The sequence below is a fragment of the Lissotriton vulgaris genome, unplaced genomic scaffold (assembly GCF_964263255.1).
Source record: "Lissotriton vulgaris unplaced genomic scaffold, aLisVul1.2 SCAFFOLD_1500, whole genome shotgun sequence".
Lineage (NCBI taxonomy): Eukaryota > Metazoa > Chordata > Amphibia > Caudata > Salamandridae > Lissotriton > Lissotriton vulgaris.
In genome coordinates this window covers 328,794-347,633 of record NW_028241052.1, presented here as the reverse complement: position 1 = coordinate 347,633, position 18,840 = coordinate 328,794, and the positions used below count along the sequence as shown (strand labels likewise).

Here is an 18,840-nt window from a genome sequence, read left to right as displayed (position 1 = left end):
TAGCCACTGGAGCTGCGCCGCCAGGAAGTAGGACTCAAAGGAAGGCGCTCCGAGCCCACCTTGCGTTGTGGGGAGTTGGAGGGTTTTCAAGGCCACCCTGTGTCGGTTTGCGCCCCATATTAGGGTGCCCAGGAGAGAGTTGAGGTCCCGGAAGAAGGATTTGGGCGGTACCACTGGCAGGTTCGTGAAGTGGTAGAGTAGTCGGGGGAGTATCACCATTTTGGCCAGGGCTATCCGCCCTATCGGGGCCAGTGGGAGCTTGTTCCAGAAGGCAACCGTCGGTTACAGGTTAGCTAGCACTTTACAGTGATTGCCGTCAAAGATGTCTGCCGGAGAGTGGTACAGGCGGACACCGAGGTACCGGGGAGCTTCCGCGGACCAAGAGAGTCTATGGGTTCCTAGCTCGATGTCGCGGGGGGGTACGTGCGGGTGGAAAGGGTAGATCGTGGATTTGTCCCAATTCGCCTGGAGTCCCGAGGCGTCTGCGAACTCTGTCAGCGCCACTCCTATGGGAGTGAGATCCGCCTCGATATCCCGAACATATATGAGGAGGTCGTCTGCGTACATAGAGACGCAGCGTGTGTCGTTCGCGAGCGGGATGCCCCAATGTGCTCCCTCCTGGCGCAGTCGAACCACCAGCGGCTCGACGGCCAGGGCGAACAGAAGTGGTGACAGGGGGCACCCCTGTCTCGTGCCTCGGCGGACCTCAAATGCAGAGGAGATGTGTTTGCCAATCCGCACTCGCGTTGTTAGGTCAGTGTACAGGAGACGAGTGTATGCCATGAGCGTCGGGCCGACGTTGAGACGACATAGGGTCGAGAAAAGGTATGGCCAGGTGAGGGTGTCAAACGCCTTTTCCAGATCCATAATCAGGCAAGTGGCGCGGGGGAATCTGTCCCGGACCTGGTCCTGTACATGGAAAACGCGGCGGATGTTCTGTGAGGTGTTTCTACCTGGCACGAATCCACACTGGTCAGGGTGGACCAGTGGGCGTATGACCTGGGTGTACCTGTCTGCCAGGATTTTCCCAAGGATCTTACAGTCTGCTGACAGGAGCGTGATGGGACGATACGAGCCTAGTTGGAGTGGGTCCCTGTGGGGCTTGGGGAAGGTCACAATTACGGATTCCCGCAGTGAACGGGGGAGCACTCGAGAGTGGAGGGCTGCTGCGAACATCCGAGCCAAACGTGGAGCAAGCAGGGCAGAAAACGTTGAGTAGTATTCTAGTGGGAAGCCGTCGAGCCCCGGGGCTTTATTCCGGGACAAGGCTCGTAGTGCTTGGGTGACATCCGAGGGAGTTATTTTGGTGTCGAGTGTGCGCTTGTCAGCGTCCGATATCGTGGGCAGTGTCAATGGGTCGAGGAAGTGGTCCACTAATGATGGAGTGTACCGGGTTGGGGCCTCGTATACCTTTGCATAGTAGTGTTGGAATGCCAGGAGGATCTCAGCCTGAGATCGCACTAGTACGCCCTCCGGATTGATTATATCCGTAATTGGTTTGGTCTCAGTGTCTTGCCGCGCCATCCAGGCAAGCATCGCCCCCGTTTTGTCCCGGTCTTTGTGGACTCTGGAGGCATAGGCCCGAAAGTTGTATTTCCGGAGATCAGCACAGGCGGCTTGGTACACCGATTTCGCTTCGGCCGTGAGCGTGACGTGCTCCATTGAGTCATTGGTTTGTTTAGTGAGTGTAGCAAGGCGCTGTTCCGTTGTTGTGAGTGTCCGTTCTAGTGTGCGACGCACCCCTGCAATTTGTTGAATACATTCCCCCCGTGCTATCACTTTGAAGGCGTCCCATTCCACTAACGTCGAAGATGCCGAGTCCACGTTGTGTAGGAAGTAGTCTTGTATGCTGGTTTTGTGTGTGTCCCTAAAAACCTGATCTGACAGGCAGTCCTTTGGGAGGCGCCAAGTGGGGATTGGTGGGTGTGGGGGGCGCCAGACCAAGCGCAGAATGTGGGCGTCGTGATCCGAGAGGATTCGACCTAGGTAGTCCGAAGACGTCACCTTTGGGAGTATAGGTGCAGAGCATAAGAACCTGTCCAGGCGGACTCGGAGGTTGTGCGGTATCGAGTGGAATGAGTAGGCACGGGTCAGTGGGTGTAAGTGCCGCCACGCGTCAGTGAGCCCCCAGTGTGTGGTCCAAGCCCTAAAGTGTTCCGCTTGCCGGGGGGTTGGGGAGCCCGCGGGGGTGGGTGTGATCAGTCAAGGGTGGGGTCTAGTGAGCAGTTGTAATCTCCTCCCAAGATCCATGGAATTGCAGTAAACTGGGCCAGGACTCCCGTGAGGTGATCCCAGAATTTATCTTGCTCAGTGTTAGGGGCGTAAATGCTGCCCAGAAGGACCCCTTGCCCGTCTAAGATTCCCTCTAATAGTGCGTATCTGCCCTCCCTGTCAACCATCCGTCTGAGAGTTCGAAAAGGGGTGCCTGGCCTAACCCAGATTAAGGCGCTACGAGCAAATGCTGAGTATGTCGTAGCGCAAAAGGTCCCTCGCCATTTGGCCTGTAACCGGCCCAGTTCGGTAGCGTTGGTATGTGTCTCTTGTAATAGTGCTACGCAAGCTGACATGCGCTTAATATATGAGTAGACAGAGTAGCGTTTGCTAGGTGTGTGGAGGCCCGTACATTCAGTGTGAGGACGTTAACATCCGACCGTGGAATTGCCATTGTCATGAGATCGTGCTCGTGAGTGGGGCACCCTTGTAATTCCCAAGGACCGTGAGGTCCTGTGTTTCGTGTGTGCCCCTGCGCGCCATGCTTCCATATGTGTGGGGGAGGGTCTAACGGGGGCTACAACAGGTAGAACCAAAGGTGGGTAACAGTCCCAATGCCAGGGATATATCACCAGGGGTGGCATATCCAAACTAGTGTCCCACTAGGGGAGAAATATAACAGTATTCTGTGGGGGTGGCAGCGTGTGTTACTGCCGGGCTTGTTCGCAGATCGGGCTGTTGTAGGAGAGATGACAATCGCGTGTGTGCATATACAGCCAACTAACTAAGCAGCTTTGGCGCGCAAACATCGCCCAGCGCGATAAACAACCAAGAAAGAGGATACAGCAATCGTCCAATGGTTCATCATGAAGAGGTGCCAGGCTGGCCTTCTTGGGTAGCGTCCTTTGTATGCACCGCAAGGAGGGGAGATGAGATCGGACCAAATCCCGACATTGTGCCGTCGCTGTCCCGGTCCTTCTCAGGGGTGAACAGGTGTGGTTGGCTTTCCAAGTCCAGGGCTTGGGGAGAAGTGTGCAGTTCAGTCACCGCCCGTAGGGCGTCACGTCTCTCCTGCATAATTTGCGTGAGATCAGGCGAGCCCGAAGGTGAGGATGCTTGACTCTTGGAGGTGTCTGTCCGGGTGCGATTCGTGCCACGTCTCCTGGATCTTTGCGAGTCGTTGTTGTGCCTCCGCTGGGGACCGAGCTTAGGGATCAACGGACAGTGGAACTCCGCCCAGTCCTGTGCTTCCTCCGCCGTGGTGAAGAATATAGATTTCCCATTATGGAGTACCTTAAGGCGGGCTGGGAACAGTAGGGAGTACTGGAGATTATTTTCGCGGAGACGCCTCTTAACCTCAAGATAGGTCGAGCGCTGTTGTTGTACCTCTCGGGCGTAATCTGGGAACACCATGACCTGTTGGTCTTCCACTTGCAGGGGGCCCGCCACTCGGGCCGCGCGGAGTACCGCATCGCGGTCTCGGAAATGTAGGAACTTGGCCAGCATAGGGCGTGGAGGTAGGCCTGGCATGGGTTTCCGGGCAGGGACCCTGTGGGCCCTTTCGATTAAGAATGCTGGCCGCTCCGACTCGGGGGTAAACGATCTGGTCCATGATTCCATATAGGTTAGCGGGTCCGAGTTTTCAATCCCCTCCGGCAGTCCCAGGACGCGGATGTTGCATCGCCTCGAGCCTCTCTCCAAATCGATTGTGCGCTCTTCGAGGGCCGCCACTCGACGTAGGACTTCCTTCATGTCTGCTTCTTGCGTTTTCACCGTGGGCTGAAGCGCTGCCACGTTTGGCTCTCCCTCTTTCACTCTGTTCACCAGTTTGCGGTGGTCGTCGCGTATTAGGCTGATGTCTGTTGTCAAGACGCCTAAACGTTCCTCCATAGAAAGCCGGGACATTTCGATAGCCGCCAGTACCTGATCCAGTTTCGCCGATAGCGTGGGTTCCGCATTCCGCGTGTTTGCCTGAGTCCATGTCCTTGTGTGCGGCATTTTCTCGATGGCCGTTTCAGGGACGGCAGTCACCTGCGAACCCCTCGGTTTCCCCATTGGGCTGAGGGAGAGGGTGCCGCGCCGTCGTGGAGTCCTGAAGTCACGGGTCGTTGGGGTGAAAGCCCAACCAGTGGGAGTCAAGTATCTAGTCTTTGTTATCGTCGAGGTGCCCCTGGGCTCGCCACGGGGTCCCTCCGGTCCGGTGACTTCGGTGGTGAGGTAGTGGTGGGGCCTGCGTTGGTGTCTGCAGGCTCACAGCAGCAGGTAACTGACAAGGTAGGGGGGTCAGCCGCACCCCTCTCCCCTCGAGGCAGTGAACAGTCTATGGCAGGAATCGGGGTAGGGGGGGCTGAGCAGAGGGTTCCTGTGTGACCGTGGCGGTGAGGAGTTGTTCCTGTTGTGGCGTGCCACCGCCGTATCCTGGGGGGGTCGCTGCCGACGTTATGGGGAGGCCCGCACGGGCCCGGCATCCGAGACCTCCCGGGCGCCATGTTAAGGTCAGGCAGCCCGAACTGCGGGGCTGTTCGCTCACCCTGCCAGAAGCGTCAAGGCCACCCCGTTCCCCGTCCAGAGAGTGAGGTGTTGGGCGACCACTTGGGGGTCGCAGAGGGGGTCGGAGGCCGTTGGGGAGGTAGCGGTGTGGGCCCCCAGGGGGGGGGAGAAGGAGCGGACACTCACCACCCGGCGGGAGCTTAATCGCCGCAGAGGGGTCCAGGTGCCGCGTCGGTGGTGTCTCCGCCGGCGTCCCTCAGTCCTCGGTGGTCGGGTTGTCATCGAGCCGGGCAGGAGCGCTGGCGAAGTGAGGCTCCGGTCCGGTGACCGCCATCTTGCACGCCCGCAGAGGCGAGCCCAGTGCCGAGTGCACCTCCGGGGGTTAGCTGCGCCGTCCTGTCAGTAGCTCCGCAGCCCTGGTCTGTGCGCGTGCTCCCCGGGTCTCCGGTCCGGTTACGAGGGTGTAGCTGAAGGGAATCTAGAGGGTCGGAGACGCGGCCGCCATCTTGCGGTTCGGCTCTCCGCTCCGATAGAAGAGTTTTCCCCCTCTCTTGTGCCGCACTCCAACAGCGGTCGCGGCTCCCCTGAAAGATGCCTCCGGTGTATTTGCGTCCGCCTGTGACTTTTTTTCGATGGCTGAGGCTCACGGCGATCCCTGGTAACGGGCAGGATGCTGTGGAAAATAAATACAAACTTGGTGAACATTATCGGCGTCATCTTGCCCCTTTTCAAGCCCATTCGTGCGCGTAAGCGGCAGCCATTTTGAACACCATGGCCTCCCTGCCCCTCGCTGATAGCCAGCGCGTCTCTCTCTCTCTTAACCTCGCAAGCATCCCCCCGCACATTGGCAACCCCCGCTCTCTCATGCCTTGGGTCATAAACCCCCCTTCAGCGCAGCTTCAACACAGAATCCCATCCTGTTCCCAGCGCGACACCTCCCCTCATTCCTTTCATGGCCACAGATCCTTTTGATGCAAACCCCCTTTTCCTGTGTCCCCGTTTGTCTTCCTTGTTCCCAGGCCGCCACCTGGCCCTGCGGATACCGTTTATTACCCCGTACAGTAGGAAGCTTCCCCTCCCCATCAAAAGACCCTCGAACCGATCAAAGCCCCCACCCTATGAGATCCGATCAACCCCATGCATTCCGTGAATCGGCGGAATGCCCTGCTGTGCGGCAACCATCACCTGTTGTGACCAGGGTGGGGAATCCAACTGTAAATGTATGTGGGAACGGGCCTGAAGGGGAGATTCCGAGGATGTTCTTTCAACTATCAACGTGTTGCGAGAATGTGTTATGTGCAATAAAGGTCATAAACCCTAGTATAAGAGGCCAGGCCTCAGAGATGTGGTTAGAGCACCTTGTGACGATACTTGCTGTCTGAATTGATGTGTTCTCCTCCGGAGAGAATAAAATCCTCGTTTCCTGCCTTCCAGTCTCCAGCGCCTGCTTCTTCATTGATTAACATTGGTGGGTCATAGAGGCGATACCGCCGGGCAACAAAAAGGGTCTTTGGTTACTAGTTGTCTTTGGAACCCCTTTTTAACAATGCGAACCCCATCGCGGAGCCTCAGCAAAACACCGCCGCCATCGTGGCTTGCTAAGCCACGCCCCCCTCGTGGTACACTCTTAATCGGGCAGGGTACAACATGGCGTAGGAGAACCCTAGGGATTGTAATTTATTTTATGCCTAAGTGAATTCCCTCCGAGCAGCTTGCACAGTTGCAGTGAAGTTGGGATAGAAGGCAATTTTGTTGCCTTGAAATTACATGGTGCCTTTTCCCCAAGAGAGGCGCTGGCCTGTGTCCTGATTTTGATCATTTATGAGCTTTGCAATGATCGGTCTTGGGGGGGCTTCCGAAAGGGGGGTCGCCTCCAGAGTTCTGTGAGCACGTTCTATTATTAACACTGAGGACAGTTGCTTACTACCAAATATTTCTTTCAACATAGACTCCAAAGATCATTCAAGACAACCTGTATTGGTGGACTCTTGAATGCCCATTATGTGCAAATTGCTGTGGCGCGACCCCGCTTATAAGTCCTAATTTTTTACTTGAAGAATAGCTAATATTTTGTCCATGTTGAGCTGCTTACACTTGAGCGCCTGCAAATCATCTTCTGCATCGGATATGCGCTGTTCTGCTGCGGCGAGGTTTATGGCATGTTTGTTGAGCTTGGCTGCCATGGTGTCCATGCGGGCATTTAATGCATCTATGTGGTTTTCAATGAAGTACTTGGTTGCAGTGGCAGCTCTTGCTCTGAATCCTTGTGTGCTTGCTGCGAAGGTCTGGGCATCCTCTTGGATTCAAAGGTGCTTGACTGACTTACCCACGCTGGTCACTAGCGAGTACCACACCAATACACAATGTTAAGTGGAGCGCCACCACCCTATGGTCACCCTGTCTGGGCCAAGCACTCTCCAATGTGTGGTTACTAGTGGTGTATACAAGGTGTGGTAAGGGGAGCGGAAGGGGCCCCGCTGGCACCGAAAACCAAGCGACCCGTTGGGCTCATCACCTCATCCGTCTAGCCCTTGAATTACCCCTGCAGCTGCCCGGCACTCATTATTTCAGAGGGATCAAGGTCACCTTTAGAAGCCAGGTGCACCTCAGATCCGGGTATGCGCCTCTCCCTTTTGTGTCATCCCGCCCGCGCTTCACAAGGGCCATCACTCCCTCGCGGTGCAGGCACACAAACCCCTAACACTCACGCCGTGGGGAGGACAATCACATCCACCGCCGTGCCTAGCAGGTAGACCCAGCTCGTGCAGGCCGTGGGGCAATCCGATGTAGCAGTCGCACTCACTGTCGCGGGCCTCAAGGGCTCTGGCACCGCATCGAGGCTCCCTCCAGCTGCCACCACAGGTGTGCCACTTGTTCGAGGGGCAGGCAGCAGGCAGGGTACTCTCAGTAACAGTCATGGCCCCCACAGCGCAGTAGAGGTCACCGCGACCAGCCTGGGTCATTGATCCACCCAGCAGGCTCATGGCGCAATCCCATCGACTGCATCGCTTCGGGTAGCGAGCACTGTAGCGCGGGCAAAGAACCCGCAGCCGGACGCCACAAGCACTCCACCGCAGGCTGGCACCTTTGTGCATCTGGGTGGAGGTGGCACTCTGCTCCCGCTCTGTGTTGATAAATCAAGCTCAGCAGCACTCGTCCAACAACGCCGTTTACACTAACCTGCCGCCGCCATTTTAGGTGTGGGTGTCTCTCAGTCATCACACCTCGTTGTTTCTTTCTGCTAGGGTGTTGCATACTGCTCCTAAACGCTCAGCTGTTACAGCTTGTTAGCAGGGTATGCATCACCCCTGCTGTATCATGGATGGCTCTGTTAGGACCAGATTCTTAACCGATTGTTGTCCCGGCTGACAGAACTACACTAAGGTGCGGCCATCTTGCTGTGGGTTCTCTTGCACACCCCTCTGTAAGTGGGTGTATGAGTGGCTTTGTGGGCGTGTGAGTGGGTGTGTAAATGGTTGTATGGGTCTATGAGTGGGTATGTGAATGGTTGTATGAGTGTGCCAGTTGGTGTGCGAGTGGTGGTGTGCGTGTGTGAGTGTTTTGGTTTGTGAGTGGTTGTATGGGGGTGTGTGGGGGTGTGAGTGCTTGTATGGGTGTGTGAGTTCTTGTGTGGGTGTTTGACTGGGTTTCTCAGTGGTTCTGTCGATGATGTCATCAATGATATCAACAGTGATGTCATTTAAGATGTCATCAATGATGTCACTGACCATGTCATGAGTGATGTAATACGCGAGGTCATAAGCAGTGCATTGTGGAAGAGTACGTTCTAGTTAGCCCAGGTAACTATAACTGCTGAATTTTTATGGTTTTGTGCATGTGAAATCTAAGCCTAACTGTAATATCTCTGTAACCTCTGTTTTCTTCAGTGAATTTCTAAGGGTTTTTTAATTCTACTTCCTAACTATAAAGTCCCTGTAACCTTAGTCTTTTTTAGTGAATTTCTAAGGTTTTTAAAATTTGATTTCCTACCTGCAACCTTAGAGGATAGGTGTGTGAGTGGCTATGTTAATGAGTGAGTGGGGGTGTTTTAGTGGTTATGTGAGTTGGAGTGTGATAGGCTGTATGGGTGTATTAGTTGGTGTGTAAGTGGGTTGTGTGCAAAGCTTACAAGTGGTTTTGTGCATTACATATAGTAATTTAAATAAAGAGACATATACTCTCCTGTCACCAGGACAGACGAAGAAATATCCCAGAGGGCATAGTCACTACAGAAAAGATTTGTGCTTCAATAGATGTCTGATGCACTCACCAGCTTCAAGGATTTCATATTGTTTTTAAGTTGCAGTTCCCTGAAAAATAGACTTGCTTTGACTTCGCCGTGCCTAAGATGTTAGAATCATTTGTGCTTTGGAGAACTTATGGTTTAACTGGGTCACCGACTATATCTATATTTCGAAGTTCTTTAAAAAGAAAAATGATTTAATTTGTTTGTTTTTTTGGATCTGGATCCATTGCGGGCATCCCTGATATGTCCTTCCTATTCGGCAGGAGGTCCGCAGAACCGATGTGATTTTTAACAACACTTCAAAATATATATAGACAGTATAAAATTGAGGTTTGAGGTAAGTAATTTACTAAAATGACAAAGAAACTTATATTTGTAATAAGGAAATATAGTTTACAACATACATATTTCTAGATTCACTGCAATGTCACCAAAACATCACTGCAAACCCATGTGACAAAGGAAAAATGGATTTTATTGGTTAGAGTATCAGTCAATAATTTCTAGAGGAAGTACCTCCCAGGTTTTTTTTGTTACCATTTGGGTGTGGCTGTAAATAATCACACCTAGAGAGACAATTAGAAAGAGTTTTTTTGATTGTTCTTTTGCTGTACTGTTGATCGTGGCTTCTGGAGAGAATACACAGGACCAGCTCAGAGGAACTTCTTCAGAAGAAGAGGAGCCAGTCAATAAAAAGAAGAAATCCATTGAATGGAAATTCATTACTATTCCATATGGAGAAAAGAAGGTGGTCAAATGTTCTGGTGTGAAAAGCGGGGGACTCGTAAAAAATAAAGCCTGGGACTAGCATGTCATTTATAGTTTACTTTTTTTAAAGTGCTGAATATCAACCCAAATACTCTCTGATGAGCAAGATTTCCATGCCACTTTCCCTTTCACATTAATACTCTACTCTTTTTTGTTCCTTTCCATCATGCTCTTTCAGCTCTGTTTCCGTTGTAACCATGTTTTGAACACTCACTGCTAGCACTAGGTCAAAAGTTCACAACCCTTTCTGTGAGCACCATACTACCTTCAAATTGAATTGTAGCAGGTGTGGTTTACTGTTTGGAATTATATAAGTATGCAAAATAGCATACCTTTTTCCTTTCCAAAGCCAATCACAGATGTAATTACTTTTTTCTCAAAATCACTACCTACTTTTAGCTACCATTCAATCAAATATGTTTGTGTTTAATGTAGGTGCTGTCCTCCATTTAAACTGACTTTCAGTTTGAAAACGGTCTCATTCCGCTGCAACCTTCTCCTGTGTACTACTCCTGTTTGCCTTCAAAAGGTTAGTGTGTGGATTGTGGGCAATAGTTTTGTGTTTTGGCCGCGAAAGAGCACTAGACAGAGTGGCATTGACAGAGACTTGGGTTTACCTAATGTAGAATTTACGTGGCTTGGCCAGAGAGGGTTAAAGTGGCATCAATTGCTGCTTTCAGTTGAAAGCATTGTGGATTGCCATCATCTAGACCTCATGATTTTGCAGTGTGGTGCATTGTCCTAGGCACAATTACTGGGGTTGGACTGGAAATCCTATTAAAGGATATCTTTGATAAATTAATGGCACTTTTCCCACAAACTGCCTTGGTGTTCTCCAACATTTGCCAAAAGCTGAAGTGGAATTGGTGAAACAAATTTTTGCCGTAGATGAACAAATCCAGGAAACATGTAAATAAAACTTTCTGCATTCCATAGAGGCCACAACATGGGCTCTATATACAACAACAATTTACTTTGATTTGATATGGACAACATATATAGAGATGATGGAGTTCATTTCTCAAAGAAAGGCAACGGGTTGTTGCTCAGGAACTTGGAAGAGAGCATCCTGTTTCATGTGTAGATATCATCTAAACATCATAAATACAAAGGCTGTTTTCAGAGCCAATCCTTTTCCCAAACACAGATTCATTTTCTTCTTAAATCCTTTTTTAAAATTTCTTACGTGGCTCTGTGGATCCGCCACAAATCCACAAACCAAAAGCACACATTCAATGCAAAGCAGCACATTTAGGATTCGAGACGTATCCGTGACTCTGTTCCCAACCAAAAACACTCATTTAAAACAGCAACTCATTTAATACAGTGGGCATGTGAATTTGTGAGTGGATGTATTACAGATTTTATGGGTGTGGGTTGAACACTAGGTTGTCAGTGCTTGTATGGGTGTGTGAGTGGTGCTATGGGTCTGTCACTGGTTGTGTGGGTCTGTGAGTGGCTGTGTGAGTAAGTAGGTCTGTGAGTGGCGGTGAGAGTGGGTGTGTGGGTGAATAGGCCTGTGAGTGGCTGTGTGGGTATCTGTGCGTCTCTGTGTTGGTGTGTGAGTGTGTGTTTAGGTCTGTGAGTGGGTGTGTGAGTGTCTGTGTGGGTCTGTGAGTGGCTGTATGGGTCTGTGAATGGGTGTGTAAGTATCTGTGTGGGTCTGTGAGTGGGTGTGTGGGTATCTCTGTGCGTCTCTGTGTAGGTGTGTGAGTGGGTGTGAGGGTCTGTGAATGGGTATGTCTATGCGGGTTTGTTACTGGGTGTGTGAATGCCTGTATGGGTCTGTGAATAGGTGTGTGAGTGTCTGTGGGTTTCTGAGTGGGCTTGTGAGGGTTTGTGTGAGTCTGTGAGTGGGTATGTCTGTGTGGGTCTGTTAGTGGGTATGTCTGTGTGGGTCTGTTAGTGGGTATGTCTGTCTGTGTGGGTCTGTTAGTTGGTATGTCTGTGTGGGTCTGTGAGTGGGTGTCTGTGAGTGCTTGTGTGGGTCTGTGAGTGCCTGTGTGGGTCTGTGAGTGGGTGTCTGTGAGTGCTTGTGTGGGTCTGTGAGTGCCTGTGTGGGTCTGTGAGTGGGTGTTTGAGTTGTGCTATATGCCTGTAAGTGAGCAAGCGAGTGTCCATGTGGGTCTTGTGAGTGCTTGTGTGGGTCTTGTGAGTGACTGTGTTAGTTACCATGTGGGTCTGTGAGTACTTCTGTGGGTCTGTGAGTGGGTATGTCAGCTCCTATGTGGGTTTGAGTGGGTGTGTGAGTGCTTGTGTGGGTCTCGTGAGTAGGTGTGTCAGTTCCTATGTGGGTTGGTAAGTGGGTGTATGAGTGCCTGTGTGGGTATGTGAGTGGTGCCATGGGTCTGTGAGTGGGTGTGTGAGTGCCTGTGTGGGTATGTAAGTGAGTGTGTGAGTAGTGCTATGGATCTATAAGTTGATGTGTGAGTACCTGTGTGGGTCTGTGAGTGGGTGTGTGTGTTTGTGTGGGTTTGTGAGTGGATGTGTGGGTGTGTTGGTGCAACGGGTCTGTGAGTGTCTGTGTGGTGTGAGTGCCGGTGTGGGTCCGTGAGTGGATGTTTTGAGTGGCTGTGGGGGTCAGTGAGTGCCTATGTGGGTCTTTGAGTGCCTTTGTGGGTCTGTAAGTTGGTGTGAATAGTGCTATGGGCCTGAAGGTGTGCGTGTGAGTGCCTCTGTGTGTCTGTGAGGGGGTGTGGGTCTGTGAGGGGGTGTGTGACTGCCTTTGTGTGTTCAGTGTGTGAGGGATTGTTGGGTCTGTGAGTGGGTGTGTGAGTGCCTGTGTGCAACTGTGAGTGGGTATGTGAGTGCCTTAGTGGTTCTATGAGTGAGTGGGTAAATGCCTGTGTGGATCTGTGACTGGGTCTGTGAATGAGTATGCCTGTGAGTTGATGTGTAGGTCTGAGTAGCTGAGTGCGGGCCTGCATGGGTCTGTGAGTGGGTGTGTTAATGAGTGCATGGGTCTGTGAGTGCCTGTGTGGGTTTGTGAGTGGGTGTGTGAGTGCCTATTCTTCTGTGAATGGGTGTGTGTGAGTACCTTTGCGCATCTGTGAGTGTATGTGAGTGCCTGCATGGGTCTGTGAGTCGGTCTGAGACTGCCTGTGTGAGTGTGTGTGTGTGGCGTTATGGACCTGTGTGTGGGTGTTTGAGTGGCACTATGGGTCTGTGAGTGGTTATGCTAGTGCATGTGTGGGTCGGTGAGTGGGTAGGTGAGTGGATGTGTGAGTGCCTGTGTGGGTGTGTGAGTGTATGTGTGGGTATGAGTGCTTGTGTGGGTCTGTGAGTAGGTGTGTGAGCGGTGCTATCAGTCTGTAAGTAGGCATGTGAGAGCCTTCATGGTCTGTGAGTGGGTGTGTGAGTGCCTGTGTGAGATCTGTGAGTGGGTGGGTGAGTGCCTGTGTGCATCTGTGAGTGGGTGTGTGAGCACCTACATGGATCTGTCAGTGGGTCTGTGACTGCCTGTGTGGGACTTTGAGTGGGTGTGTGAGTGGTGCTATGGGTCTGAACAGGGGCGTAACACAGGCCCCCCCCCCGCAGCCCCGGCAGTGCGGGCAGGCCCACAGCACTTCGGCCAGAGAGCCCCTGATAGAGTTCGGAGGGGGCCCTCCACGTATCTTGCAGGGGGCCCCCTCAATTATTGTTAACCCACTGGGTCTGAACTAACTTTACAAAATGTGAATTCCACTTTACTGGCGGGATTGTCCTATTCTCCTATAGTATTTGTCAATGCTCCTATAGTATTTGTCAATGTGTGAAGTTCAATCAATCCTGCTTCATGACTGGTGGTCATTTTGCACATTAGATTAGGGGTTCAGGATGCTTTGTGACTCGAGGGCAGCATTGATTGCATGCATTGAAGCCAGACGTGGGTCATTGCACATGCTGAATTCTGCACTTCCTGTTTTGTTCCAGTCCTACGACTTACCGCCCCCTCCCCCCTTCCATCCGCGCCCTCCCTCGGCTGTCTGCCAGGGTTTGGACTCGCGAGAATCTGGAGGGATACTTTTATGGTGTCTGAGGCTGTTAATACTGAACAGGGGATTTTGCTAAAGGTAAACAGAGCTTCCAGGAAGCACAAGGTTCACTCTTGGCAACAGGCTTGTTTTGGACATTTTTGAAACCAGTTAAGTGTCTGATAAAAAGCAGTCGTAAAACTTTAGTGCTTACCGGGGCTTGAAAGAAATACAAAGGAGGCTGAACATACAGCCTAGCTTGTGCTTCAGGCTGCTTGAGAGCGAAACAACAGAACTTGTGAAGAGGCCTCAAAATAGAAGTGCCTAGGTCACTGCAAACCAGGGGCTGCTGAGGAATCATGGACAATTCTTGAGCACAATAAGGATATATATAAGCACCTACGCAAAACACTTAAGAACAGCAGTGATCTCTTTTAGCGACTTGCAGGCTGTGATTTCGGCTACATTTAGGGCCCGATGTACAAATCCATTTTGTGGTTGCAAATCCTGCAATTAGCTTGGCCTGCTGGATTAGTGAATCTATGCATCCACTGTAGGGGCCTGTGTTTGACCTCTGGGTCACAGGTTCAAATCCCGGCAGGTCCACTCAGCCTTTCATTCTTCTGAGGTCGATAAAAGGAGTATCATTGAGTTGAGTAACAATAAACATATGTTATTCAGCACCTAGATGCCCACGGGCGAACGTGCTCTTTACAAATACGCGTTATGTTATTTTCTAAATCACAGGGTTTGAAACTACTAAATCCCTTTTTAATACGTAGTAAACCCATTTTAGGATTCAGTAAATAGATACCGAATCACCAAAAGAATAAAGCAATATTCCAGTATGGGGTGATACAATAACTCCCCTTATCGCAGTTGAATTCCCTTGCATTAAAAAAAAATAATTGAATTAAATTCTGTTGCTACATGGAATATTGTGCCTTCGTGGCTCAGTGATGTTGTTGCCATGGTGATAGTGTAGCCAGACTCAAAGACTTTGTCAACATTAAGACTGATTGGGATGATAGAAGAAAACCTGAAGCAGGTTAAACAAAATCGTTATCATGCACTGGGAGGCGTATTTTGTAGACAACATTGGTTTCAATCCTGGTTTCCGCATTGTACGTTGACTCCTATACTGTAAACAGGGCTTTGAGGCGTTGTAGATAGAAATCTCCATAAATGGGGGATGTCCAGCCCTGCTCTCTTTCTCCATAGTCACAGCTGCGGATTCCCCACAGAAGAAACTATCAGAAGGAATAAGTGTGTGAACCATGAGTGTGAAACACACCGGCATTTATGGCTTGTAACATTTTTTTCTTCACCTGGAGGATACTTCACTTTTCCAGTCCTCAAAACTTTTCTGGCACTAGGTGCAGGTGCGTAAATTGGCTGTCACAATCCTTTAAGAAGATTTGAAGGTGCCCACAAAGCATGAGTTTTGTGGTTCTTCACTACCTTTCCAAATGGCCGCCCATTGCACCTTTAGTGGAACCGTGAACTGCAACCCTGCCTCATGACCAGTGGCGTAACAATGGCCCCCGCAGCCGCCATGGTGCGTGGGGTGGGTGGCTCCACCCCCCCCTTTGACACTGTGCACAGGCAGGTCTGAGAGCTCCTGACTGGGTCGGGAGCGTGTGGGGGCCCCATTCATGCACTTTGCAGGGGGGCCCCCTCAAGTTTTGTTACGCCACTGCTCATGACCTAGTGACATAACCCAAAATAATGGGGCCCCCTGCAGAATGTGAAGAGGGGCCCCTAAGACTCTCATATTTAAGAGACATTCATTGCCTATGTGCTGATTGGGTGTCCCAGGAGGATTGGAGGCCTCATGAAGGGTTGAGGGCACCGCTGCCCATAGGGGTTTAGGGCCCCACATTACGCCCCTGTCTTGACTAACCAGCTTGGTCAAAAGGAAGACTTTAGTGACATTCCAGAATGTCCAGCGAGAGTCTGGAAGGGCTCAGTCCTTGTTTTATTTTCAAGGTAGCCACTGACTATAGCAAAAATGAATTCTGTCTAAGATGCTTTGGATGGAATGTACATGCCGTTGAGCCCTGCATCTTGTTTAGGAATGCTAAAGTTGTAATTCAAAGCAAATGATCTAACAGAGGTGCTTAACCTGTGTTGCGAGGACCCCTGGGTGCCTACTAGTGTTTAACAAAATTAAATAATAATACAAGTAAGCAATTAAAATGAATAAAATATATACAAATAAAGAAGCAAATTTGAAAATATGAAAACCTTTTATGTATTCAATTGTGAATTACACAAAATATTTCAACATTTGAGCATTTGTTTGGTTTATACTTGTTTTTGTATAGTGTTTTGAGGTGGAAAACAGAGAAACTGCTTATGCCTGGGATCCCTGACTTTGAATAATGTTTCTGTAGGGATCCCAAGGTTGTAGTAATGATCCCACAGCAGTCAAAAGGTTACGAACCGCTGATCTATCATATATAACTGTTGTCTTTGTATAGGTTGGGAAGGACTCTTTCGGGAATGATTACTTAGAAAACTTCAAAAAGAACAACGTCTGCACAGGTAAGAAATCCTTTGTGTTCGTTTTTTTTATTTTGACTCCATTTCTTCTATGAGGTGTTCTAACTTTGGTAAAAGTGCACTGTACATGCTTAGAAACTCGTGATCCCACTTGTTGGTTGCAAAAATGGAATGTTAGCGGTATGTTTTTATGATAAAATTGATGTACAGACCAGCTCTTTACGCGCACATACATTGTTTTAAAGAAAGTTGGTTTGAGCAGCATTAGTTTAGACAATAGTGGGCGTGCTTGCTCATTATTGAATATGTAGCATCCTTCCCTGGCATAGGTGCTGTTTTTGTGCAGCGCTACCTGCTGGCATGTGTCCGGGACTGTCCGGGACTATGTGGGGATCACAGTTAGAGACTTGGGCAAGGACTGGGAACTGGGTGGAAACGTACTCAGAAAGAGGAGTACAGTGCTGTCCAGGCTCATACAGGGAGTCATAGGAGAAAAGGGGATCCAAAGGGGAAGCCTGTACAAGTGAACAAGATGGGTAAGACTCAGAAAGGAAGGGCAGTCACAAGGCAATTTAGCATTCAGACTAACTACACCCAGGACGGACGTGCAAGACATATATATAAAAACAACATTAACAATAAAGGGGGGTGTGGGGTAAAGCACTCAGGACCTTCACACAGTAAAACTGAAGCTCAGTAAGTGTATCACCCACAATTGCTGTTACAGATACTGACAGCAAATAACCACATGTAGGATAGGCATGCAAAGGGAGGGTCTGTGGAGCTTATACCTATGGTGATGTTATAAATGTAACTCAAAGACAACACTCACTATGAACAAGAAACACCACCTAGGTAGTCAGCTGTGCCCACGGATCCTGGAGATCAAACAGGAACACGCAAGGCAGTAACAGCAAGAGGGTAGAACTAAACACAAGCACAATAGACAAGGAGCTAGCAAGGAGGAGTGCTCAACAGGAAAGGAAGGAAATCACAGGGCGCACGTGGCAGAAAGCAGGTAACAAACATACAAGGTAACAGAAGCAAGACAGCAGAATAGAAAGACAGCAAACTAGAACTGGAACCAAGGAAATGGGAAGAAAGGCAGGGACTGGAAAAGGATATACAGAAGGGGAGGCTACAAGGGTATACTAGAATAGTGCAGGTTAAAGAATCAAGAAAACAAAGTAGCATAGAAGGCAGTGCTGGGGCAGGAACAAGAAGTTAACTAAGGCTCAGGAGTCAAGGCAGCACTGCTGACAGTGCCGGTTCAGGAACAGGGAATTACTAAAGCTTCAGGAGACAAGGTAGCACTACAGGCAATGCTAGTTAAAGAAACAGGACATAGCTACAGCTCAGGAGTCAAGGAGTCGAGAGCACTGCAAACAGTGCAAACTAGGATCAAGAAATAGCTGAAGCCCAGGTACAGGAACAAAGAAGAACTATAGCTCAGGAACTCAGGAAACAAGAGCACTGCATGCAGTACTAATTCAGGTACAAGGAATAGCTATAGCTCAGGAACTCAGGAAACAAGGTAGCACTGCAAGCAGTGCTAATTCAGGAGAAGTGAAACTGCTGCAGTTCAGGAACAAGGAATACTAAGGCTCAGGGTAGCACTGCAGGCAGTTCTAATTCAGGAACAAGGAACAAGGAAAACAGCAATAGGTCAGGAACAAGACATAACTAAAGCTCAGGAAACAAGGATAGTAAAAGCTCAGGGAGCACTGGAAACAAGGCTCGGTCTCACCAGTAAACAGCTACTATGACCAACCTTGGCCTGAATGGAGCTGGGGCTTATAAGAGCTCACAGTAATCACATGTGTCAGGTGTGAGCAGGCTAGCAGCAGCCAGCCACAGGTGAGCTGAATTCCTCCACCCATCCTTGGCCTGCAGGGGCGGAGACAAAGCAGTGAGCAGGGAATGTTGTTTCAGGCATGAGCTGGATGGCTTCCACAAAACCCGGCATGCATTGGGAATGGATGTCAATTTCCAAATAGTGTCCAAATGGCTGGAAGTCAAGATATGCATGCAGGGGAGTGTCTGGAAGCATATTAGAACACTGGAGAGTCCCACAGTTTAGCCCCCTGGTGGTGGACATGAGAACACAGGGAGCAAACTGTGACAGCATGTGATTTAGCCCGGGGGGCGGGGGGGTATAGATGTTACTCACTTTAGGTCAGATCCTTTCATCCGGTCACACCTAGTCATCTTGTGGCTCATCCAGAGGCATACCTTAAATAATTTGTTGTCCTATATCATTTTTGGTTTATTTTAGGCTTTTGATATGAGTGAAGTGCTTCACTGATCAGTTACAGAAGCATCGCAAACATGAGGTGCTTTTCTTAGTAGAGTACAGTGTGTTGGGTCTGGTTGAGACCGTAATAAAGAAAAAATAGGTTCAGTAGGCAGGGGAGGGAACCATGGACGTCAATACACACAAAGAGTGTAGCAGAAGTGATGTCACATGCCTCTTTTACCTCAGTGACATAACAGGAAGTGATATCATGTCAACTATGACCCTCAGTCTCAGGAAATGATGTCCCATGACCATGATCCTGATGAACTCATGATAAATGACATCACTGAAAACTGGTGTATACCTCAAAGAAAAAATGTATTGCTACGAGATTAAAAAACAACCGCTGTATTTTCCACCTGAAGAAATTC

General features: G+C 49.9%; 1 protein-coding gene across 1 annotated transcript in view; it reads left to right on the top strand.

The window, feature by feature from the left end:
- LOC147672121 (ribokinase-like) overlaps nt 1–18,840 on the top strand; it is a 518,130-nt gene that overhangs the window by 171,321 nt on the left and 327,969 nt on the right. Inside the window, exon 3 of the mRNA XM_086948020.1 lies at nt 16,152–16,215. Coding sequence (XP_086804146.1) covers nt 16,152–16,215 — 64 coding nt within the window. The remainder of the gene's footprint in view (nt 1–16,151; nt 16,216–18,840) is intronic.